General features: G+C 38.1%; 1 protein-coding gene across 3 annotated transcripts; it reads right to left on the bottom strand.

The window, feature by feature from the left end:
* Positions 1-2,807: 2,807 nt before the first annotated feature.
* Positions 2,808-26,799, bottom strand: CAPZA1 (capping actin protein of muscle Z-line subunit alpha 1). 3 transcript variants are annotated; one of them, XM_054711429.1, is made up of 11 exons: positions 26,646-26,798; positions 19,774-19,837; positions 17,110-17,161; positions 12,711-12,774; positions 10,913-11,119; positions 9,829-9,908; positions 9,151-9,229; positions 7,284-7,355; positions 4,721-4,783; positions 4,173-4,322; positions 2,808-3,421 (listed from the first exon to the last, which is right to left on the bottom strand). In XM_054711429.1, the coding sequence occupies exons 1-10, from the start codon at positions 26,682-26,684 to the stop codon at positions 4,182-4,184; spliced, it is 861 nt and encodes a 286-aa protein (XP_054567404.1). In that variant the 5' UTR covers positions 26,685-26,798; the 3' UTR covers positions 2,808-3,421; positions 4,173-4,181. The 3 variants fall into 3 exon arrangements, with proteins under 3 accessions (XP_054567404.1, XP_008145391.1, XP_054567405.1); XM_008147169.3 differs by having other exon boundaries at positions 2,808-4,322; positions 26,646-26,799; XM_054711430.1 differs by lacking the exons at positions 19,774-19,837; positions 26,646-26,798 and adding an exon at positions 13,560-13,712 and having other exon boundaries at positions 2,808-4,322.
* Positions 26,800-26,865: the final 66 nt, after the last annotated feature.

Genomic DNA, 26,865 nt, shown 5'->3' with positions numbered 1-26,865 from the left:
AATCCTCACCCAAGGATATTTTTTTCCATTGATTTTTTTCTTTTTCTTTTTTTAAAGAGAGAGTGGAAAGGAGGAAGCAGGGAGAGGAGAGATCATGTGAAAGAGATATATCAATTGTTTGCCTCTGGCACGGTCCCTGACCGGGGCTGGGGATATAGAACCTGCAACTCAGGTACTGCCCTTGACAGGGAATCAAACCTGAGACCCTTTCGTGTGTGGGCTGTTGCTCTAACCGCTGAGGCACAGGCCACGGCTACCATTCAGCATTTGAATGTTTTCTAACTTTATGTATACAAACTAGACTGTACTCCCAAAGGCAAGAAGAAACAGCCCTTAAACTGAAATGCTGGAATGAGTCAGTTTACCATAGATCAAAGGAGTGGCTGTGGCAAATACAAGTTGATCCTCATTACTTGCGAATTCTGTACTCACAAATTCACCTACTCACTAAAACTTATTTGTAACCTTGAAATCAATACTTGCAGTACTTTAGCAGTCATTCATGGGCCAGTCCATGGGGGAGAGGGGGAGGAGAGGGGAATTGCCCGCCCAGAGTGCCTGTTACCAGCTGTCCTTTCTTGTTTCAGCTCATAAAACAAATGTCCTTTTTGTGATCAATTTTGTGATCACATTTTTGTCCTTTTTGTTGGTGATTTCATTGCTTAAAATGGCCCCCAAGCCTGCATGGTACTGAAGTGCTTACTGTGTAGGATTTCAAAGCACAAGAAGGCTGTGAAATGCCTTACAAATAAAATTCCTTTATATACACTCCAGGCATGAATTATAAGTGCTGCTGTCAAGCTGATTTAAATAGAAACACTTATAGAATAAGATTATGTGTTGATCAGTTGAAAGAAATGTGACCAGAAGCTCACAGGAACCTAACTTTTTATTCCTCTGAAGAGCAATTTTTCAGTATTTGCAAATTCATTGTTCACTGGTAACTTTATAGAACATAACTACTATGAGTAACCAGTCAACTGTACATTCATATACATAACAGATGCTTTAAAAAAAAGTATATTTATTGATTTCTGAGACAGGAAGGGATAGGGAGAGAAACATTGACTGGCTGCCTCCTGCATGTAGATCAAGCCTACAATCTGAGCATGTGCCCTGCCGGGGGAATTGAACCAGCAACCTCCTGGTGCATGGGACAAAGCCACACCGGGCCGGCATAACAGTATGCTTTTTGAGACACTGGATTTGAGAAGTGTGAGATTGATTTCTGCCCTCAGGTGGCCTAGGTCCTGTCTTTTTATGTATAGCCTGTCTATTCAAGGGACAATTTTAGTTCAATTTATCTTAATGGGCCATCTAGTTTTTTGTGTTTTTAAAAAAATATTTTCATTGATTTCAGAAAGGAAGGAAGAGGGAGAGAGAAACATCAATGATGAGAGAGAATCATTGATCGGCTGCCTCCTGCACGCCCTCTACTGGGGATCTAGCTGGCAACCCAGGCATGTGTCCTTGACTGGAATCAAACCCGGGACCCTTCAGTCCGCAGGCCGACACTCTATCCACTGAGCCAAAAGAGCTAGGGCTGGACCACCCAGTTTTATTCTGTATTTACCAATCTTCCTTTCTTTTTTTGATTCCCCACATAGTAGGTAGCTTGGTAGTTCTATATAAAATTATAAAATCAGAAATGGGCATTCAGGTATGTATGTCTTTTGCGAGTTTGGAGAGAATGTGTCAAGGTTTGCCAAGTATCTCACGAACCTAGATGAGTCCAGTATTAAAGTTCTAGATTATAAAACAGAGAACAATACTGGAACCAGGCAACTTACAGCACAGCTACACAGGCTCAAATGAAAGTCATCAGCAGTGTAATTTCAAATCAAAATACAGGAGTGAGGCCTCATAGAAAACTGTTTCATCCAGCTTGGGTATCACAGGTTGAATTCAACAGCGTGTGATAAAATAGACATAATTCAAAGCACATATTCTGCTGAAAGAGGTCCAGGATGTCAGATCTCTGAAGGACTTGGGCAAGGAGGGTTGACTTCCTCCCTATTATACAAATAACCAAGAGCTTTAATGGTCAGGAGATCAAGTTCTTAAAAAAGTCTGTAGGGGATAAGGAAACCCATGGCTAAGTTAATAAGTTAAAGGCAAAGGCCAGAATGTTTGAATCTGTTTGCATTATGAATAGAGTGTATGTAGTACAGTTAAATGTCCCTCAAAATAGGGGGCGGGGGGGAAAGGGATTTGAACTGGCCTTGGGTGGAGGGTGAAGTACCAAAGCTCCTCTGCTCTCTGTTGGAGACCAGGATAAAAACCTTTCCCACATACCTGTAGCTAAGTCACACTTGTATGGAAGAAAAGCAGCACTTAGAGTTAAGTCAAAGTGAAAATATTACCTAAGTTGGAGGCACAGGAATTCTTTCATTTCTATGTCCTGTTTAAATGTGACTACAACCATATTGGAGCCCTACTTCCTGAGTGATAGGTAGAAAACAACTAGATTTTCCTATTTGACAGAAATTGAAAATCCAAAATAAAACCTTTGAACCACTGGTAGTCTCTGAGTGAAGAGCAGTATGATCCATAGAGACATTGCTCCAAACAAAGACACACCATTCTTTGCAAGTCTTTATATATTCACTATAACTAGAATAGTTGAATAGGAACCAATTTCAGACCCCTGAATGCTTTCTTCAAATACACTTCCACATGCCACCCTGAGAACTAAGGCTGAAGGGATGGATCAAAAAGGAGACTTAGACCATTTAAGAACAAAACAGGTATATTTCTATTGGACTACCTGATACAGAGGATAGTGTGGTATGGATGGATAGTATGAATGACAAATAATACAAATATATTTTATTTGAAATAAACAAATAAGCTTACACAGCTCAATAGGTCACTTGGAAACAAACTCTTGCTTGACTGTATTACTGAGCAAAAACAAAGCTGAAGCACAAACAACTTTCTTTTTTGACATGTATATGCAGATAGGTAGGAAGACACTACTTGGTTTTTTAAAAACTGACCTTCCCTTAAGGCCTGGTCATAGAAGTGTAAACAATGTAAATGAATCCACCATTTCAGTTGTCATCTCATATCTATGTCACCTGTGTATTCTGAGATCACACATATACCTGCCAATAAACCTGGAAGGGTTGCTATATCACAGTTACATTTAAGTTCTTGGCAGGCAGGACTGAAGAAAAGTAATTTAGAACAAATCACTAGTATTCCCTTAAATAACAGGTTACAATAGAAAGATACTGCCTGGAAGTTATCCTTTTCACTTTGGTTCATTTTTAGGTTTTGTTTGTGATTTACATAGCTGTTTGATTTGTTTGCTTATAGTACAATCCTGCCACATGTATTAAAGCACAGATACCTATTATTTCTTCATCTTCATTTTTCAACTCTGATACTCTACTACATCCCTCGTATGTCAGCAGTTCTGGAATATTAAAAAAACAATAATGGGTAAAAACTCTGCTAAAAATGCAGATGTCTACAACTACAAAGGTACTAGACGGGAAGGAGACAATAAGGAAGGGAAAAAAGCAAACACGTTCATGTGCAGGGAATGTGGTTCAAGTCTTTGGATTTAAAAACAACTTCCCCAGAGAAGCTGGCTATAATGGAATTTCCAGAAAACTTCCTGTGCCCAACAAAAGGACCTGAAAAGCCCCAATCCAAACTTTTGAAAACTACAGTTATGCAATGCTCTAAGAGATGATCAAGGCAGTTGAGGGAGAGGATGGATGTATCTTCCATTCAGCTACAGTTGGTAGCACAGCCTCTTTAGCTGCTGATCAGTATAATCCATGGAAATACCAGGTGTGCTTTGAAGGACAGGGGTAGAAAAGCAGTGAACATATTACCTGTCTATACCAGAAACAGGGCTTTATGGCTAGGAAAATTTTCTAAACAGTAAAATGACTCCAGGATAGATCTTTCTCTCCATCATTAAATGTGGCAGAATTAAAAAAAAAAAATTTACAAGTAGATATAGTGAAAACAGAAAATTACAAGTCAGAGAACATAAAAGTATCAAGACAATGCTATAGGTTCAACAGTATTCCATGAGGCTAGAAAACCTGTTAACTTTGAAAGCCCTAGCAAAATATCACTCTTGTTTATAAATCACTTATTTATCATATGACCATACACTGAAACCTTTCTTTGCATGTACTGAAGAATCTTACATTCAGCCTTTAAGCATTCTGCATTTCTTTGCCAATCTTGTAGCTGAGTATCTTGTTCCAGTCGATTTTGGTGCGGGTAACTGGAAGCTGCCGGCGCAAGGCCTTGAATGTGGTGTCTGACATTGTTTGATAGTTTTCACTAATTGCTGTCTGCAATGGATAATTAAAGATAAGTTACTTGAACAGAAAGTAAAGTAAATGAGGTCAAGGACATGCTTGAGTCCCCTAGGAAGAACAGACAGGACATACTATTTCTATTGAACTCCACTCCAATCTCTGAAGTGGGTTAAGAAGCCCACCTGTATTATTTATTAAACTAGGGCTACAGTCCCTTTCCATATCAAAACCTGATTGTAAGCACAATGCCAAGTTGCAAGGTCTGCAAATTCTCCACACTTATAACACCGAACAACACATTTTTATGTTACAAGGACAAAGAGAAGTCTAACAAAATGTTAACAGCAAAATAAGAAAGTAGTAGGTCTAGAAAAGTTCGTTCTACGAAAATAAAGAAAAAAAAAAGAAAAGTTCGTTCTAAATCTTCTTACCTGATACTCATTTTCTGCATGTTCTATGATTTTAATAAACTCCTTGGCAGTTTGTGCTTCATTCTAGTGAAGGGAGGAGGAAAGAAAAATATGAATTTTTAAAAATGTGAAAGCAGTGAATAAAAAGATAGTGAGAAGTCTATCTTAACTAACATTTGCACAATTTATAGTTTATCAACTGTTCCCATGAACATTATCTTCTTTGATTCTCTTCAACAACCCTGTGAAGATCTGTTATCATCATTTCCATTTTGCAGAAAACAGAATCCTTTTAAGTGACTTGACCAAAATCATACAGCTTTTGAATGGTAATGATAGGGTTTGAATCCAGGTCTTTGCCTAAAAACGGCCATGCTCTTTCTAATCTATCACAGTATGCCCATAGGCACCATCATGATGTCTTCATTTTTTTTTTTTTTTGTTAATCCTCACCCAAGGAAAATTTTTCCACTGATTTTTAGGGAGAGTAGAAAGGGGGGCGGGGAGAGAGAGAGAAACATCGGTGTGAGGGACACATCAATTGGTTGCCTCCTGCATGCACCCCAACTGGGGTTGGGGATCAAGTCTGCAACCTAGGTATGTGCCCTTGACTGGAATCAAACCTGAGACCTTTCAAGTCAAGGGCCAACTCTCTATCTACTGAGACAAACCGGTTAGGGTGATGTCTTTAGATTTTTATGCCTTGAAAATATTTCTGCTTTAAGATGATATTAACAATGCCCTCAGATATATCGGTCATATATGTTTAGCTCATATATTCCTTTATTTACTATTTATGATGCTAACCCAACCAATCACATTTTGCTTTACATGATTCAGGTATAAAATGAACCGAATCTCTCTCTTCCTTTCACCATTAAGTACAACAGAATTAAAGGCAGGAGGGTAAGATTTAATGCAGAGCAGCAGTCCCAAGATTCTTTAAAATAGTCAAAACTATTTTCTTTTTTCTAATATATTTTATTGATTTTTTTACAGAGAGGAAGGGAGAGGGATAGAGAGTTAGAAACATTGATCAAAAAAAAAAAAAAAAAAAAAAGAAACATTGATCAGCTTCCTCCTGCACACCCCCTATTTGGGATATGCCCGCAACCAAGGTACATGCCCTTGACCGGAATTGAACCTGGGACCCTTCAGTCCACAGGCCAATGCTCTATCCACTGAGCCAAACTGGTAAGGGCTAGTCACAACTATTTTCAATCCTATATAAAAGCCTAATATGCAAATTGTCCCCTCAACCGGGAGGGATGGTGGAGCAGGTGAGTGGGCAACACCAGGCCAAGGCTGGTGCAAGCCACTGGTCACAGGGCGGGGGCCCACCGCCCCGCCGCCGATTCAATTGTCCTGCTGCCACTGGGCTCCCAGGTGCTGAGAGAGCCGAGCGGGGGGTGGGGTGTGGGGTGTGGGGTAGGTGGGGGGGCCGATGCCCCATCAATCTGATCTGATCGCAGGGCGACCAGCGGCAGTGGCGGGAGGCAGTCGGCTGGGGGAAGGGAGGGAGTACACTGGGCCTCTAGTTTTATAATAATTTCGTGCACTGGGACTCTAGTTTTATAATAATACTAAGAGAAAGCTACTTGCCTTTTTTACTCTTACTCTCATGTATATACAGTATAGTTTCCTAGAAGCTATGTGTGTGATGATGTGATCACTCTGAGGCCAATGGCTTGTGTGAAGCACATGAGGATTTAGTTCTTTTGGTAAGCCAGACATTGCACAATTTGTGAAAATGTAAATCAATGCCATTCTTTTCATTAATTATTTTTGATTTGAAAAACATAGTTGTTTTCCATGAAAATGTTATTTAGGTTAAAAACTAATAGGCTTGTTATTGCAATTTTTAATTAATAAAAATTTAATATTTGTCAGTTTTAATTATTTTTACATTTGGAATTTTTTTCTTTAAAAATATTTTCAATTACCGTTGACACAATATTATATTAGTTTCAGGTGCACATCATAGTGATTGGACATTTACATGCCTTACAAAGTGATCATCGCAATAAATCTAGTTCTCATCTGGCACCATACAGTTTTTCATTTCTAATAAGGTAAATATTGACAGGTATAAAATACATAAAGAAAAGCTACATGAGAGTGCTCAGTAAGTTTTAGGAATATAAAGAAGTAGCGAGAATACAAGAAAAAGTATATCCCTTCTTTCCAGGTACAGAACACAAAATACATTTTGATGGGAATATTCCTAAAAATGTTGTTTCTCTAAAGATATGAATGCAGCCCGATAGGATTTAGTTTGGCAATCTTTTTTTTTTTTTTCCTCCTGGTGGTTACTGACTGAAGATACTGCTGTCCTTGAGCAAATCTCACAACTGAGAAAGAGAAAGACGGAAGTCTGAATTCTCTAAGGCCACTCTTCACTCTTCTGAGTCAAAGTCTTTGAACTAATATAGTTGGTTGGTTATATACTCTTATAAGCTGCCAAAATCAAAGCACTGAAAACAAACTGAATTTCTAACAGCAGAATCAGCCCTCAGGATCAAAACTAATTTTTAAAAGAGAAACAAGACACAAATGAGACAGACGTTAAATACTTCACACTCACCGAAACAGTTACTGAATCCTGTACATCTTTATGACTAACCAACTGAACATTGCCATCTTCGTAATAGTGTACCTGTGTGAAACAATGTTGTGAGCAAGTTTATATGTAGTTCATATAGAAACCTGTTGCTTAGGGCACATATCCATGCCTTAAGCCATTTCCAATCTTTACCAATTCTGAATGAATAGTTACTATTACCAATGGTAATTTACTATGGCGGTTAGGATGCACAGAACACTCAAATTTAAGAATTCTCTCCTTCCTTTGCAGGGAAAACTGATTATTAAGTTCAACAAACATTTATTATGTCTTATTGCACTTCAGGCACCACACTAGGTATTGTGATGCAAAGAACTTAAATGATTCCACGCTTAAGTTTAAAATAAAATCATTAAACATTAGTTTTTCTCTGTGAAAACCAAGGAATTTTAATGGATTCTAATTCCTTACACATCGTTCCATATACAGTATCATCAATATTGATAAGCAGATTTGATCATGTGCAGGAAAAGTTTGAGGGGTAAAGACCGGATTGAAAAACAAATATTGGTAAATTAGGCTACAAAAAAGTAAGACAAAAGCAGTTGTAAGGATATAAGGTAAAGTGGGTGCTATAATTATGAAAACAATTAGCAAAAAAAGAGGAATACACAAGAGACAGACTAATCAATCAATGACATAAGGCTCAGGAAATCTTGGCAACTTACAAGATAGGTTCAGTCATCTTAACATGGCTATAAACTGGTCATACAGAATAAGATGAGAATTTCCTTTTGTTAAGTGCATTTGCACAGGGTCTTGGAAACAGGAGTTGTCACCTAAGTGGACAAGGTAGAGAAGGGTATCTAGCAAGGGGATAAAAAAGTACAAGAGAATGGAGCACAACTGGTTTTGTTGAGGGAAGAACAAAGAAATGACTGCAGATAAGGATATGTGGAGGAGGGGAATGTGGCATTGTGAGACACTGCTATGAAGCAAGCTGGAGATAAGACTGTGAAGAGCAAACCGCCTTAGAAACCATGTTAAGAATTCAGACTTCCTCCTATTATGAGTGATGGGGACCCAGGGAAAGGGAATGTTTTAGAAAGATTATACTTGTGTTATGAACAAAATAATGGGAAGGGAACTAAAATTGGGGGCATGATGCCAAAACAATAGTCCAGGTAATGCCTGTTTCCTTTATCTAGTCCATACTATCAGGAGATAATTGAATAAAAGGAAATGTTTTCAGAGATAAAGCAGAAAAGGAGAAGAAAGGAGCAATAACCTGCAGTACCTTCGCGATTATTTATTAAGTCATTACTATGTTAGGCATTATGCAATACATTTTACTTATTCCTTATATTTTCTCATGCAATCTTTATAAAAATTCCTTTTATTTACTTGACTTTAAAATCTTGTCACTATTGTAAAATAAACAAGACAAAATAACCCATTCATGTAGCTTTCCTCAAACCGAAGAGCTAAGTTTTATATATGTATATGTAAATACTTAAATGAGACAATATACATGAAAGACCGTAAATTACAGTAGCTGGTATATAGTCATTTCTTAATAATTACTTATTTTTCTATTTCCTGGAACTGTTTTTTGATAATTTCTGGGAAGGCCTCAGATTATCTTTGAAAGAGGAAAATAACAAGCAAGCAGTTCACTCCACATGACTGTCCTTTCTCAAGCTAGAATAGCTCTCTGTTTACTTCCCCAGGAAGGAAGCTTCTATTTCCATTCACTACCATTGGTCTCCCCTTGCATACACATATAGTTGTTTCTTATTTTTCATAACAGAACAAATTCCAACTTGAATGTTTCTGTGGAAGATGTGACGCTTTAATATGTGGCCTAATAACATGTTGGGAATCTCACCTGAATCTTAAGTACTCCAACCACCTGGGCTGTAGGTGGCGTGATGGTGAACTTCCATTCTGATCTCCAACGACCATTCCTATTAAAAAACACACACACATCACTATAGAATTAGCAATAAGCATAAGTAAAAGGTGATTTCTCACTGAGGCAAATAATTTGGGTAAGAGGAAAAAGGAAACAAATCATTTCTAGTTTAACAAATCAAATATGTTTGTATACTAGTAGCCTAATCATAAGCCTTTTCCAAGTTATTTTGACTTTCATTTTTTATATTGGAGTAAAAAACCATGCTATTCTGTTCATGAGAGCCTCTTCCACAAACAGATGGATGAGCTGCTGAGCTATGCAATTAATCAAAGAATTGTTAACCAAATCCAAGTAAAACTCAGACTCTTTATTATATTTTTCTTTATTGTCGTTTTTTTTTTAGAGAGAGAGAGAGAGAGAAGGAAAGGGAAACATCGATTTGTTGTTTAACTTATGCATTCACTGGTAGATTCTTATATGTGCCCTGACCAGGGATCGAACCCGAAACCTTAGCATGTTGGGACAACGCTCAACCAACTGAGCTACCCAGTCAGGGTAAACTCAGACTTTTAAACTGGGCACTTTATTAATCTGGTTTGGTATCTTTCCAATATAAATGAGATACAAATAGAACATCTACTTTCTTACCAGAAATTTTTAGGCTGAAACTGGTGGCTTTCAATACACGCAATAATGGTCTGTTGCCCATCTATAGTTTTAGCATAAACCTATTGTTAAAAAAAAAAAGTTAGACTCTGAAAACACATTTAATTTAAACAACAAATACTGTATAAAAGCAGTGTGCTAAATCGCTAAATCTTTTGAGGAGATAAAGAATCAGAGAAGAAGAGCTGAAAATTCAAAAGAATTCAAGGGAGGCGCCAGTTAGGCTGAACCTTATAAGACAGATGATGTTCTCACAAGTAGAGACTGGGAATAAAAGATGAGTAAACAATCAGGTAAGAAACTAGGGGTTTGATATATCTTTGTTTGTTACATCGCCTCTAGAACTGAATAACCAATATTAATCAGGAGGCCATGGAATTAATCTAGGCAGTAAATTAGGGTAGTATCAATAAACAGCAGGATGCAGAAACACATTCAAAAGTCTAGCAATATACTGCAACTGAAGGGCAAAAGCAAGAAAGTACTTGCATGCTTGGGTAACTAGAAAGATGGGTGGTACCACTAATAAATTGGGAAATTTACATGGAAGATGTCTAGCTTGTAGTTAGAATCACGTTTAAGCTAAAGACGTTTGATGACTTAAAAAAATTTTTTTTTATTGATTTCAGAGAGGAAGAGAGGAGAGAGAGCGATAGAAACATTAATGATGAGAGAGAATCACTGATTAGCTGCCTCCTGCATGCTCCCTACTGGGGATCAAGCCCGCAACCCAGGACCCTTTAGTTTGCAGGCCGACGTTCTATCCACTGAGCCAAACCAGCTAGGGCCTGTTTTTTTTCTTGGTGGGAGTAAGGTAATTTCTGACAAAATGTGAAATAGAATACATTGACTGAGATTTAAAATTTGTATGCATTGGGATTTAAGAAAATAATTTTCCATATAAAATTTTCCATTCATACCCCTTTCAAACATTATTCAGGGACTAAAATGCAGGAGACTGTAACTAAGAAGAAAGAAGTGATGTTTGGCTGGCCAAAGCCCTCAAAGAATGGGTAAATGAAAGCAATAAAACACTCTCTAATAATGAAACTGGCAGATACTTAACAGTACAGAAGCCACTGGAATAATGGTCTTTCACATAGGCCCTTAAAGCACTGTCACAGGATTCTCTCCAAGACTTCAGACCTCCATCTACTTCCTCTGGCTGGGGGTCACTTGCTTCTTTCCGTAAGTGATCAAACTTAAAGGAAATTTTGTTTCTGGGATCTAAAAATCTGCTGTTACCCAAGTCACCGTGTTCTGTAATTAAGACCTTCCAAAGAATAATTAAAAACATGAGTAACTTTTGTAAAAAAGACAATTGTTGACACATTTTACAAAACAAATAAAAATTGTGAAGACAGTTAACTTTTCATTTAGTTAGATTTCTTCCTTACCAATATTTCCATCAAGTAATTTAATTCTTTAGTCTAACCCTCATAAAGCTTCTTCTTAATGTTGCAACTTTTGTAACTAAAAGGTAAATATAATGACATTAAAATTTTAATCTGCACTTCTTTAATTACTATTACTAGGCAATCTAACACTTTTCCAAGTTTGCTTTATATTTCCCTACTGGGTGCAGTTGGTTCATGTCTGTTCCTTATTTATTCAATGAACTCTTGACATCATCCTTAGGTATCTATTACTAGAGGCCCAATGCACGAAACTCATGCAAGGAGCTCAGCCCTCGCAGCTGCGGCAGCTTGCCTTGGCCCTTGCAGCCCCGGCTTCGTGTGGAAGGTTGTCCGGAAGGATGTTCGAAAGGTCGTTTGGCTGTCCGGTCTAATTAGCATATTACACTTTTATTTTTTTCTTTATTGCTTTTTCTTTATGTATTTCAGGTGCATATTTCCTCCTTTTAAAATCTTATTTGTAAAACTTTGGACATCCTTAACGCTGCCGTGGAGGCAGGAGAGGATCCCACCACTGCTGCTGCGCTTGCCAGCCGTGAGCCCAGCTTCTGGCACACTGACCACCAGGGGACAACTCCTGCATTGAGCATCTGCCCCCTGGTGGTCAGTGGGTGTCATAGTGACTAGTCATTCCACCGTTCCATCAATTTGCATATTAGCCTTTTATTATATAGGAGGATATTTCTTACGCTGATAAGCTTTCCATATTATTTATAGTTTTTATCCTGAAATATGACACTTAGATCTATTCAGTTTTCCATTTATTTTTCTGATCAAAATGTGTGAGTATATATGAACTGTGTGGCAGACTCTTGCTAGTTTCCTAATACCCACTTTCTCCTTTTTCCTTAACAGAGCCTCAAAGATTTTCAAGAAGGTAATGTGTTCAATTAAAAAAATGACAATTCCCAGCTAGGAATGATATGCATTCTGGCAAAAACTTGCCAGTGGAAGGGGCTTCTGGAATGACCAATAGCACCTTTCAAACCTACCTCCCTTTCCTTCCTCAAACAGATTCACCGCCCAGAAATGGAGCAGCTATCTTGAGAGCATAATGAAAACCGTATCTAAGAATGGCAGAATAGAACTAGAAGCAATTTGGGTTTCTGATGACATCACAGGGCTGCCACATCCAGCCCTAAATATTCCTCTGGACTCCTACATAACAAAAATAAGATCTCCATTTAGTTGACCCACTGTGGTTAATTCTTTGTTACATGCAGTGATGATATCTAATAAACCATACATCTTTCTTTCATTGTCCAAGTAATATCTTTTTTTTGCTGTTGCTGTTATGGCTAAGAATCTGATCTCCTTTTGACTACATTTTTAAGTTGATTATTTCTTATATGGAAATGTTGACAAAGTTAGCCATTTTTATATCTACTTTGGTTTATAGGATTTCTATTATCTTTCAGGCATAGCCTATGAAATAGAAATAATTTTTACCTGATCTTCATATCCTTCTATCTTTACAGGCGTGAACTGATCCATGTTATACTGGGCAAATGCACTGTTTTTCAAAAGTGAAAAAAATAAAATAAAGAATTATATATAAACACAACACATACTTCACATAATAGTAAAAGAGGAGGTGAAACACTCCCTGGTCTTTTTCCCTTTATCTCTAGGCAACTGGTGATACCGTAATGTCTTCCAGCTTTCTGCAGGAACTCCTCTCCACAGCATCTCAGAAGTGCACTAAGTTCTGAAATTCTCTTTTCCTCTCCACTCCTAAACTCCAATACAGCTCACATTTGGATGTGAGTTTTAAGCTATCTGATTATAGTGAAATACCAAGGGTTTAATCATTTAGATAGGAGCTTTCAAAAAGAATCTTCAATGGAGGCACTATTTTGGAAATCTTGTGTTCTTTATTCTGGGCTCTGAGGTAGGAGAGACCATTATTAAAGGTACTGGAAGGCACCCTAGCCAGTGTGGTTCAGTTGGTTGGGCATCCTCCTGTGCATCAAAAGGTGGCCGGTTTGATTCCGTTAGGGTACATGCCCAGGTTTCAGGCTCAATCCCCAAAAGAGGGCGTGCAGGAGGCAGATGATGGATGTTCCACTTTTACATGGATGTTTTTCTCTCTCCCCCTTCTCTTCCTCTAAAAATCAATAAAAATATTTTTTTAAATAAAAAATACCAAAAAGCAAATGTACTGGAATGTATCTGACACGGGGAGAGTGAGGTGAGAGTTGAGCATCAGTCAAGTCTCAGAGGAGAACCTAAGGCAGAGCAGAGGTTATTAAAAAAAAAAAAAGGGGGGGGGTATGAATAAATATTCAAAGTAAATGCCTCATATTGTTTATTTCTTCAGTGCTAGATTTATGAAAATCTGCCTTTTCTTTTTTTATTATTCGTATTTTTATTATTCATGTTTTCATCTTTTTTCTTCTTTTGCTTAAATCTGCATTTTCAATTGCTTCCTAGTACATCTTACAAAGTAAGCTAAAGTAAAAGATAAGGCAAAAGAAAGATGGAAATAAGCTTCAGTATAAGAAAGCATAATACACTTATATGCTTATGCAGTATCAGTCCTCTCACACAATTCACTTGCCAAGAGAAGAATTAAACATCTCTCCAGCCCAATTTTAACCCGTTAAAACATCTGCTAGACCACTCCTTTTAAGCAAAGCATAGAACCTTTCCTAGACTTTTCAAGAGAAACCAAAGTAACAAATATTTGAACTTTAAATACGTAAGGCTAATCATCAATCTTCTCAGCTTAAGTTATTGTTATGTCTTTCAATGAATCATTTCCTTATAATACCACATCTCCATGTAGCAAAATAAGTCCTAAATATACTTGCTCTTTAGAATGGAATATAAATTAAGTGTTCATATTTATTATTTTTTAAAAAAAGCTTAAGAATAGGGAATAAATAAGTACTTCATTCTAGGATATGTCCTAGACTATAGATTACAAATATCAACACTAAAATTTGTTACCATGAGGTCATCCTTGATTCTTCTTTCTCTCACACTTTACATACAATCCATCAGTAAATCTTGTAGTTCTACCTTGAGTACATATTAAGAGTCTTACTCCTTCCCACCAATTCTACCACTGTCACTCTTAAGTATAATTTTGATTTATACACACACACACACACACACACACACACACACACACACACACACACACTAATAATTACCCACCTTTTTTGCTCCAAAGTTACTTTTAAAAAATTAGGTACCTATATTCGTATATAAGGATTTCTGGTACCAAGAATCAACTAACCAGATACAACCTTATTATGCAAGGTGACCAATAAGATGCAACTACATTATATGACCTATATATTTATGGTTCAAGACAGGGCATTCACACCAAACAGCTATTGTTGTGTAGGCTGCTGTCATTTATTAAAATTTGACAATCTAAGGGAAAAGAAGTCAGTGTCCCCTAATAAATGGTCACATGTTGAATGTTTCAAAAATTCTTGCGGCACACTGGTTAAAAATTGCTTCTCTAGTCCAAACCACCACCATTTATCTCTGAACCACTCGGTCTTCTAAGCACTTATTTTACTTCAATCTTTGCGGACCCCTGCATAGCAGCCAGTGATTATCCTAAAATATAAGTCTCATCATGTTATTCTCTGCTTAAAACAAGTTAATTTCCTCTCTCTCTCAGAATAAAAACCTCCTCTTTAACTGGTCTACAAAACCCTACTTAGAGCAGAAGTGTTCGAATGATCAGAGAATGATTCTGGTGGAAATCCAGGAAAGAGGGTAACTCCTAGGTTGTTTAGGCCTTCTTCATTTTACATAGAAGGCAATGATGAGGATGATAATTACTGGAACAACATTTACTGAGTGCTACCTACGAGGACTAGGACCAATGGACCAAAGTACCTTATTATTGGAAATAAAACTAAACTTCATTTTTATGGAAAATCAAATATTTGAGCATAGGACATTCTCCTTTAGCAAGAGGTTTTCCAAGAATCTAGAGTCCACAAGAACCAGAATATTAATAAACACAAAGCTTTGTCAGTGTAATTGAAACTATTGAAGCATCTGAACTACACACCAAATTCTACTGTCACTCCTAATAGGAAATGGACGACAGACTTAGGATGTACTCACTCTTGGATCTTGACATCCCATTCCCAACCCCCCTTACCAAGTACAGAGAAGATTTAATTTTGGGTAGCTCTCAAAGATAAAACTAAGACCAATAAGGCAGGAAAATTGAAGAACTTGCCTTGTGAAATAGCGAATTCATTATTAGAAGCATTCAGATGGAATAACCAAGTGTTGACAAAGCGTAGGTGAGATTTTTTTCAATGACAGGGCAAAGGGTAAACGGGTTGAACTAGCCAACCATTAATTTTTTTTTCTATGGCAGAATCTATGCACCTAAGGGAAATCAGAATGTCTCTGTAGTGTGTGCCTAAATCAATGTGTAATTAGGATACCTTTCATGATGATGATTATAGTGATGGTGTGCAAATTTTAGGTTTGTAGAATCTGGTCCCAAAATGAGTTCCAAAAAGCAGTATGGTCAGGGCAGAAGATGACTGTTTCCCAGGCAGCAGCTTATCAGCTTTCTACAGTTAACATCTCAACCAATTATATTTCATACCAAATGCATTCATAATTATTTGATGTTCTGCATCAAAGTCCTTATCCCATCTCCCCACCTCACCCTTTCCCAGACATTATCCAATTACGTTTTCCTCTTTACAAAGAAACTCTGGGCCAGCTGGATAGAGTAACTGAAATAAAACTATACTGAAGAGTAAAGGAGAGTAGTGATAAAGCCAGATAACCAGGGGCCTTGAAAGCTAGACAGTGTTTAAATCTGAAGACACAACAAAAACAAAACAAGCAAACCTACACCACTGTAACATTTAAAAAATATATATATTTTTATTGATTTCAGAGAGGAAGGGAGAGGGAGAGAGAGATAGAAACATCAACGATGAGAGAAACTCATTGATCGGATGCTTCCTGCACACCCCCTTCTGGAGGTCCAGCCTGCAACCAGGGCATGCACCCTTGACCAGACTTGAACCTGGGACCCTTCAGTCCCCAGGCTGATGCTCTATCCACTGACTCAAACCAGCTAGGGCCACCACTGTAACTTTTTAAAAACAAAGACAAAATGAAAATGCTTCTTTATAAGGATTAGCCTGACAGTGATAAGAAGTCAATGACTGGGTAGAATAACCGTGCTATTATTCTACGATAAATTCTTTTACTTATTTTTTATTGATTTCAGAGAGAAGAGAGAGAGAGATAGAAACATCAATGATGAGAGAGAATTATCAATTGGCTGCCTCCTGCATGCCCCCTAACTGGGGAATGAGCCCACAACCAGGGCATGTGCCCTGACTAGGAATCGAATCGCAACCTTCTGGCTCATGGGTTGACACTCAACCACTGAGCCACACTGTCTGGGCTCTACGGTTAATTTTTACCATAAAATCACTTTATGAATATCTGCTATTCTTTGGCAACTTGAGAAACATTTTCATTCTCCAATTGCAGCCTAATCTTTCTACAACTGTTTTTTAAAAATTCAACAGGAGCTAAAAGAACTATAGAAGAAAACCCAAGAGCCAACATTCAACTCTGCTGTAATGGGGGAAATTCACACCAAAATAAATAACTAATAAGTAAAATAGTATAATAAGCAAAATAATATAATAAGCTTTAAGAAAGTAAACATTTTGGAGGAACATATTTTCTCCAAGAATAAAACAACTAAAACTGCTAAAATCAATTGCTTCATTTTGAAGTACTTTAAGCTAAGTTTTCAGGGTGTCAGTTTACTATTAACATAGTCGATGCAATATTAGAATAACACTGTAAACAGATTTTTAAAGATACTTACTGTGCTGCCCCTTCCCTGAGGAGATTGTCATTATTAAGTAGTAGCCGAACATCTGAGGAAGAAAAAAACTGTTAAAATTATAATGTTCAATAGGACAAACTTGAGAGAGTTTAGCAGATTTCTAAATTAGATTTAAAAAATTTTATGATTTGAGAGAGGGAAAGAGAGAGAAACATTGATTTGTTGTTCCACTTATTTATGCATTCATTGGTTGCTTCTTGTATGTGCCCTGACCAGAGATAGAACCTGCAACCTTGGTGGGACGACACTCTTACCAACTGAGCTACCTGGCCAGGGATCTAAACTTGATTTTTTTAAAATCAGATTTTGAAAGATTAGTCTTTGGATATATTATTTCTAAAAACGCAAACAAATAGCTGCTAATGTTCATAGATTTGCATACAATTATTTGTGGTGCAATAAATAACCCAACAATAAATTTTCAAAGAATTTCTTAGCAAGTGAAAAACATGGTTGACAGAAGGTTAAAGTAAGGACTGTTAATTTTGTATCTAAAGAATCCTTTAAAATCAGATTAAGAATAGCAAGTTTGCCCTAGCTGGTTTGGCTCAGTGGATAGTGTCGGCCTGGGAACTGAAGGGTTCCAGGTTCGATTCAGGTCAAGGGCACATGCCCAGGTTGCGGGCTGATCCCCAGTAGGGGGCATGCAGGAGGCAGCCAACCAGTGATTCTCTCATCATTTATGTTTTTATCTCTCTCTCCCTCTTCCGTCCTCTCTAAAATTAATAAAAATATATTTTTTAAAAAAAGAATTGCAAGTTTATCTGGAACATCAGACCAAGAAAGCTGGGCACAATTTAGTCAGTGGCAGTGAAATCGCTGAACATATCTTTCTTTGAATAATCTCACGTGGGAGCCTACAATCTTTTTTAAAAAGCTGTGCTAAGAGTCTAGTCACTTTTCTTTTGTTACTAAAAACTACCAAGAATTAACTCCAAGAGGGAACACTAATTACAAACTGAAGGCCATTGACTCTCGGGGCTTCTGAAAGAAAGGATTGGCAGAGGCCGATGTGTAGCAGGCCAATAAAAACCAGCCCTCAGGTCACAAGGAGCTTGCCAATTCTTTTGTAAAGTATGTTTTTATTGATTTTAGAGAGGGAGAAGGAGAGGGAAAGAGAGAGAAACATGGATCAGCTACCTCCTTCACACTCCCTACTGGGGATCGAGCTCACAACCCAGGAAATTGAACCAGCAACCTCTTGGTGCACTGGAGGATGCCCAATTGAGTCACACCAATTTGGTAACAGTTATTTTCATGGTATTCTTGCATTGTACATTCAGTTCTCAAAAATAAAACAAGGAACGTCTAATTATGAAGACCATCAATATTATTAAGAATTTATCTGAGCTAATCAGTCAGATAAAGTCAACTCAAAGGAGAATTTTCTAAAAGCTCAGTTGTTGAAAATTTACATTTAATCAATGTGGAAGACTAGAAAGGCTGCATCTGTTCCTCTTTGCTGTTAGTGCTCAAAATCTACAAAGTCTATAACAGAATGTCTTCATTTTTGTTGCATTATTTACTCCTTATAGTAAATGTTCATATGTTCTCCTAGTTACTCTTTCTCTACATCATTAATTTTATCAATGGAGATTATTGATTGTTCTATGATGTGTAAGGCTCTGGGTCAGATACAGATGAATATCACACAATCCCTCTCGAATAGGTAACCTTCTCATGTAAAACTAGAATTTAAAAATAAATGTTTGCTAAACTGAACCAAGATGCAAAGATTATTATTTTACTTAAGGGTCCCCTTAAGATAAGTTAATGAGATTATGATGATTGCTTTTATTGTGAAGTTCAAGATGCCTCATCTACATTTTTCATCCTGTAAGCTGTGTTAAGACAGTGAGTAGACCCTGGCTGGTGTGGCTCAGTTGGTTGAGCATTGTTCCTTGCACCAAAGGATCACTGATTCCATTCCTGGTGAGGGCACATACCCAGATTCTGGTTTGATTCCTGGTTGGGGTGCTTACTGGAGGCAACCACTCAAAGTTTTTCTCTTTCTGTTCTCCCTCTCCCTTCCTCTCTCTAAAATAAATAAAAACATATTAAAAAAATTAAAAAAAAAAAAAAAAAGACAGTGAATAATATGGAAGGTTGTAAATGTATTAGAATAGTGATCCCCAAACTGGCTGTGACTCAGAATCACCTGAGAGAACTTGATAAGACAGATTCCACCCCAGATCTAATGAATGAGAATCTTGAGAGAGTAACAAGCTTCCGAGATGCAGCCCGTTTAGTCCCAATGGCTAGAAAATCTTCTATACTGTGGCACTTCCTGAATGAAAGCACTGAAGAAATTTAAGCGATGATTTATAATGACAGATAACAAACATGAAAACAATTTAATATTGTTTCTACATTTACTGATATTAAACTACTTTAAATCTTTTCTCACATAAAATAGGTATCCCAATTTATGTGTTAATACCATGTTTTTGACTCAGACCTCAGTATGCTCTGACACTTATTAGCTGGGTGACATTGAGTATGTTCTTTTAACCTCTTTGAATATTGATTTCTTTAGCTATAACTATAATATGTTGTAAGGATTAAAAGATATAACAAGTACTCAATGAGTGCTTATATGTTACTAAGGAGGGCTTAAATAACTAAATACCAATCTTTACTCACCATTGAATACTTCATTAAATTCCCCTGGGGGTGCATGAGTGATGAATTTAGCAGCTATGCGTACCTAGAGAAATAAAATTTACAGAGTGTTATGAAGAGTAACAGATAAAAAGGAGAGGAATTAGCAGATTATAACATTTTCAATACTAGTGGCCCGGTGCATGGATTCGTGCACATCAAAAGGAAATTAATTAGAAGATTCGTGCGGTAATTACATTACTGCAAAAAATTATATGTCAAAATAGTATATATAATATAGTATTATAAAATTAAAACATGCGTGCAATTGGCACCAGCAAGAGTTTTATATGTATCGTGCATGCACGAATCAACGTTTATTTTTAAATTGCCAGTGCACGTCATATGTACTGGCTGGTCGGTCGGTCGATCTGACATATGCACAATTGGTTACTTAGCCTTTTATATATATAGACTAAAGGCCCAATGCATGAAGATTCGTGCAAGAATGGGCCTTCCTTCCCCTGGCTGCTGGCACTGCCTTTCCGCTCCAGCCCTGGAGCCGCCTTTCCACCTTCCCATGCTGCCCAGAGGCCCAGAGGGGCTAGGGCGGTGCGGAACACCAGTGTCGTCGCCATGGTAACAACGCAAGATTCCCGCCCCGGCCACTTAGTGCCTGCATATGCAAATTAACCTGCCAGCTTTGTTGGGTTAATCTGCATACTCACTCCTGATTGGCTGGTGGGCATTGCGAAGGTACAGTCAATTTGCATCTTTCTCTTTTATTAGTGTAGATAGATATCCTTTGTTTAGTTTTTTAAATAAATTTTTTTGATTGATAAAAGAGGGAGAGAGATAGAAACATCAATGATGACAATCATTTAATGGCTGCCTTCTGTACATCCCACAATGGGGATCGAGCCCGCAACTTGGGCATATGCCCTGAATGGGAATCGAACACTAAACCACTGAGCCACACAGGACGGGCAAATATATCATATCCTTGTTTAAACCTTCAGGTCCTAGTCACCTTATATTCTCCATTATTACAATCTTCATCAATAATTATAGACAATGGCAACTTTTTTACTAATTAAAAAAAAAAGTTTTCCATAAAAGAGGAAAACTCATGGACAATGACAACACAGTGTGGTAATTGGTGGGGGAGGAAGGGAGGTAAAGGAGGGCGTAGGGGGAATAAATGATGATGGAAGGAGACTTGACTTGGGGTGGTGAACACACAATACAGTGTACAGATGATGTGAATAAAGACAATAGTAGTAGGAATGTGGACAGGTTAGACACATTGTTAACTGAAAAGTAAGACACAAAGGAAACTGATATAATGGCTGCCTCTCAGGGGAACTGGGTGGTTGGAAAATGGGTGGGAGGGGATTTTTTACTTAAGCCTTTTTCTACCATTTTAATTTTAAGCATGTGGTTATAGTTCCTATATACCTAAAATATTTTTTATAATTCATTCTGTTCATTTAAAATGAAGGAACAGAATCTAATAAAAGAAAGAATGAATGGGATTGGAATACTAATTGAACATGAGAGGAAAGACTAAGTGAAAAAGATAATGCCAATGTTCTGAGCTTGTGTGATTAAAAGAGAATAATGCGATGAACAGAAATGCTGAGGTTGACGGGAGGTTCTGATGCAGGCAGAAGGGAAAATAACAGTAAGTGTATATTAAAATTATCACCTAGTTCAGAAATCCCAAAGTAGTCACATTGTCTTCAGTATCACGACTACTTTCCCCTATCCAGGCTTATTTTCAGAAGATGATCCATATAAGGATATTTATTTATTTAAAGAAGATGAGAGAACTATACTCTTAGATTTGTGCTCTGGAGAGAGGAAAGAGCAAATGATATCTGATCCTCGTGTTTTTCTGGGTTCTAAAGGAGGGGATTTATAGCAGATGAAGGAAATACTTTTATTTGGGGTTTTTCAAGTCTAGAAGTATATACACATAGTCATTTTGGTATGCATAATGCTTTGCAGCTTTATAGGATTTACTAGGAAAAATGCTCCTGGGGTGGTGGTGGTGGTGGTGGAAGAGTGTCAAATGTTCCCAGCAGTGACAAGGCAGGGCATGAGTAACGGCAGCAGATGCTCAAGGACGATGAATACCGAAAGAGGCACCCAGAGTATGGACACAACCTGAACATAAGAAATATCTAGAGATTATCAGAAACAGTTGGGGGTGGAGGGAAGAGAGAGATGAAGGAGCATGAGTTGGGGAAATATTAGAATGAATGAAGTGTAACTGATTGGTCTCTTTCATACCAATAGGTTGTGCCTACACTATCTACCTGGTCCTATGCTAGGCATTAGATAAAAACATGGTTTCAGTTACCAAGGAATTCCGTTTTGTTACTAGGGCAAATGTGCAAATGCAGATAATGACAGAAATTCCTCCAACATTTTAATGTTTCAATTTTAAAACATATTTTTTAAAATCAGAGTTTGAAAAAGTTCATTAAATTCTTTTTGGTTGGTTTCATCCAATTCCTCTTATCTCCCAATTTTATAGGAAAACTGAGGCCTATAGAGGTTAGTGATTTCTTCCAAAATCACACTGGTGGCTAAAAGTACAGCAGGGAGAGAGAGGCCAAATCTCCTGACACTCAGAATCATTCTTTCCCACTACATCACAATATCTCATTTATAATTCAGTAAATGAAGGCCTCTATTCTGTTCTTCTTTTCAATCACTGTTACATGGAATAAAGTGTAGTGAAAAAAGCATGGCTTCTGAAACAGACAAACCTGGGGTTTGAATTTTCTGACATATTACACTACTTTGCTTAGCATTAAGGCTGGTCCGAATAAAATAGCTAGATGTTTTAGAATAAATTATAATAAACCTATACTTAACCAAAGATTAGGTATCTGATTTTGTACTTGCTGAAAATTTATGCTCCTGTCCAAGGATTTTATAACAGATTATATGAATACTACTCAGCAGAGCTAACTGGAAAAAGGGAAGATAAAAGAATGGTAGTGTTAATACAAATTGATGACTTGCTAGAAAAGAACATGGCAAATAAGCTTCAGGGCTTACTTCATAAGGGTAATAACTCATCTAGTAAATCAAGGAGGTAATCAAAATCAAGGAAATCCAGTTTAAAAGTGTAAGTAGTTTTCAGGGTCTTTTGGCATTCATACACAACGTTTTCCACATGTCTCCTAAATAATTTTGATAAACTTTTCCTCAAAAAGTGCCTTAAAGATGGGATCATTGTCTAAACTTAAAGCATACAGATCCACTTTTCAGTTATGGTATTTTTGTGGTTGTACACAAATATTCCACTAGTTAGGCTGAAGGGAAAAAATATGCCCGTCACACTGTTTTTCAGCCTTAAAATTCTCTCTGCATTTATGTTTTTTAAGATGCTGAATCAGCTTTCTGTGCCCTTAGTGTTCTCGCAAACACAGTGAATGTTAAAACCCACGGGACTTTCTGTAAGAAGTGTCGCCAGCACCAACACCACAAAGTAACACAGCATGAGAAGGGCAATGATCCTCTGAATGCGCAGGGACAGTGGCGTTGTGACAGGAAGCAGAGTGGCTATGATGGGCAGACTAAGCCGGTTTTCCGCAAAAAGGCTAAAACTACAAAGATTGTGCTGAGGCTTGAATGTGTTGAGCCCAACTGCCAATCTAAGATGAAATGGGATGAGATAAGAGAATGAGCCCATTGATCCAGTTCTAAACTTCCTATTTTGTTTTATTATGTGACAATAACATCTTGAGGATAAGAAAAATGCTGAATCATGAAATAAAGGAAACAGACATGCAAAGAACCCAAACAAACTGCTCATCCCATATTTCAAGTTTCCTAATTACAGTATCTTGTCATTTTGGTTTTGTTAAGCACTTGGAACCAAGTAACTGAAGGGTCTTAGTAACTGGAAGTGTAGAGCTCATTCTTAGAAACTGAACCGGAGGAGAAGACTAAAAGCGTTTATTTTGACAAGTTATCACACTTTCTACTTCCTGTTTTATTTAGGCAGCTCATCATGACCATTTCAGGTAACAATGCAGAAGTTAAAAAACCCAACTTCCTCTTTATAAAGTGGTAACAACGTCCGCAGTTAGTTATGAAAATGGTTGATCTTACTAGCTTTTATAGAAATATTTGCAAGGAAATCAGAGACCATCATCATCAAATTCACCTCTATGTTCACTGCTTTCAGAAAATGTAACAAAAATAAAAAAGCTGTACTGGCATCATGACAAATATCTCTTAAAAAAAAAAAAAAGCCCAAATCAAATGCAGTTGAGGTCTCGGTTAAAAACAGAAAAAATGGAAACTTTACAGTTCCTTCAAGGAAGAATCAATACAAATTAAGGCTAAAAAATTTTTAAAATATTTGTTTGTAATAGTGCCTGGTTGTGAAATTTTATAGGATAAGAATCTCATTTAAGAGTTACTTATGTTTCTGAATGCTAAGATACTCATATCAACAAGTCTTGTTAGAAAAATACTTTCTCAATTCTTGAATTCAGTTAAAAGGACGCAGAAGCCTGGAAAAGGGGGCAAGTAGGGTATGAAGCTGAAGAGAATTGAAGAAATCTTACAAGGCAAAGCCCTTCCTTTTTACTTACAGATCCACAACAGAGAAATACTATCAGTTTCATCTCTGTTTGTGAATAAGAATCTAACAAAATATTAGAAATCTCAAATCATATGGCTTTATTGAGACATTTACTATAGCAGTTATTCTTAATTATCCACACTAATGAAGACAATGTGGTTCATTTAAAAACTGTTAACTGAACGTGAAATCCATCAACTTTCTTGGCAGATTTACCTTACTAATTTTGATTTCCTTACTATGTCATTATTAAAATTAAGCAACAAATCAGGTGTGCTGGGAGATGAGAGGAACCTCATCTATTATTGAGGTCAGATCTATTATTATAAAATCAATACTATGAATGTTATTAAACATTGACAATATTCAAAGATATTTTAATTTGCACTCTGAAATACACATATATTTTCCAAATTTAATTAAAAAGGCATTCTAACTCAGTGTCAAAGACAAAAACCGGACAGCACTGGTAAATGTAGTATTGTTTGGGCTTATTTAAATACTTAGTGATATTTTGTTGTAACAATATTTTTGCTTAAAATAAGTGACCCATCAGTTGGACTAAAAAATATTTTGTTATCCTATGATTTTCACTGCAATTTAATTTCATCTGAATCATAACTGTTTGCCTTAGAAAAAGCATTTATTATAGTTTTCTCTCCAGCACAAGTTCATATAAAATGCTTCCTCCCTCCCCAAACTTACACGTTTATGGGAATTTCCAAGAAAGAGAAAATTTAATGCTAAAGTGCTGTTCAATGGCTTGTGAGTGTTTAACACATTCCTCAGTATTTCAAAATGGCATGCCATGTGTAGGTATAATGTATCAAATTATTCTGCACAGAGGACTCCTGGAGCATAAATAGTCCCCTCCACCATCCCAATCTTTTCTATTGGGAAAAAAAAGAGAAAGAGCTGAAATACACTTACAAAGCACTCAAGCATGCACATTTTGTAAGCTACTATAGGAAACAAAAGACCTAATTCTTGTCCTAAAGTGAGTCACCTGCCCTAGCCTCTCTATCCGGTTTGGCTCCGTGGATAGACTGCAGGCTGAAGGGGCGTGCAGGAGGCAGCCGATCAATGATTTTTCTCTCATCATTGATGCTCCTATCTCTCTCTCCCTCTCCTTTCCTCTCTGAAATAAAAACACATATACATATATACAAAGTAAGTTGTTAAAAAGATATAAAGTTGGTCACCTAATGAAATAATTCTATTTTCCACAGGCCCTAAAATCACCTAGTTACCCAAAAGCCTGACAAGCTGTTAAGAAAGATGCGCAGCTGTCAGAAGAGAAAAAAAAAAAAAGTTAATCCACCTAACACAGCAAATATGCTCTTGTATTTAAGACACTTCTGAAGAAAGAAGTACGCAAATTACACACCGACAAACTAAACCATAATCAGACACCGCAGTGGGGGCATCAAAGGAGGCACGATGCTTTTGCCCAGACTCGAATGCGTCTATACTAGGAAAACCTTCCCGGAGTTAAAAAATAATAATAATAATAACCCGTTGGCGAATATTAGTCATCGGTTAACAAGAAACTGAAAACCACTTTTCAATTATTATCGTTAAGAGGATGTAAGTCGATGTAAGTTAAGGGATGGAGTCTCGGCGGGGCCCAGTGTAGACACATGCAATCAAGGAAGTGTCTACCGGGAAGAGGGGTGCTCACATTCTGCACCCGGTGTCCTGGGGCTCCCCCATTTACTACTGCGAACCGTCCGGCTCACAGGACGTGGGAAACGAGGTGGACCGCACGTAGGGACCTCTCTGTCGAGGAGTCGTGACAGCAGAATCACTTCCAGGGGAAGGAGGGGCGAAAGGGAAGTGAAGAGGCCACCCAGACCAGGAAGTGACTCGCCCTAAACTAGCCTCAATCGTCGTTCAAGATGGGGGGCGGGGGGACCTGAACGGGGTGAGCCCCAACAGCTCCAGGCGGGACAGCTGCTTCTTCATAGGTCGCGACATCACCATCGGGGTCCCCTCTCTTAGTCACAGAGAAAAGAGTCCATAGCCACGACTCCATAAGGGAAAGTCTCCTTTCTTGCAGGAAAGGCCAGCGGGCTGTGCCTCAGGCCCGGGAGGAAAAGAGTTGAGAAATGGGGAACTGGGGCCACTGGGGCGCCAGGGGGAAAGACCCTCAGGAGGAGAGCGTCCCGACCGCGGCAGGCGGACGCCAGCAGGGCCGAGCGGCTTCGTTCTCCCGGGGGCCTTCCCGGGCTCCCCACGGCGGCCGGGCCGGGCCCCTGATCCCTGGCGCGGGCGGAGGTGAGAGAGAGAGAGGCGCGCCCCTTACCTTCTCCTCATCCGACACCCGATCCTCGAAGTCGGCCATCTTGGGCTGCTCTGGCCCAGCCCGGCCGGGCGCGAGGCAGGCCGGGAAGGAAGCTGAGTGACGGCATCGCCGCGGGGGCCGTCGGAAGGACCCGCCCGGAAACGCCGGCCGGGAGGGCGCCCAGTCAGTTACGGGCGCCGGGGAGGGGCGGGAATGGGTCGGAGCGCCCGCGCCGGGAAGT

The sequence above is a fragment of the Eptesicus fuscus genome, chromosome 22 (assembly GCF_027574615.1).
Source record: "Eptesicus fuscus isolate TK198812 chromosome 22, DD_ASM_mEF_20220401, whole genome shotgun sequence".
Lineage (NCBI taxonomy): Eukaryota > Metazoa > Chordata > Mammalia > Chiroptera > Vespertilionidae > Eptesicus > Eptesicus fuscus.
Note: the sequence above shows the minus strand (reverse complement) of the source record. Positions and strands in the feature narration are given on the sequence as shown.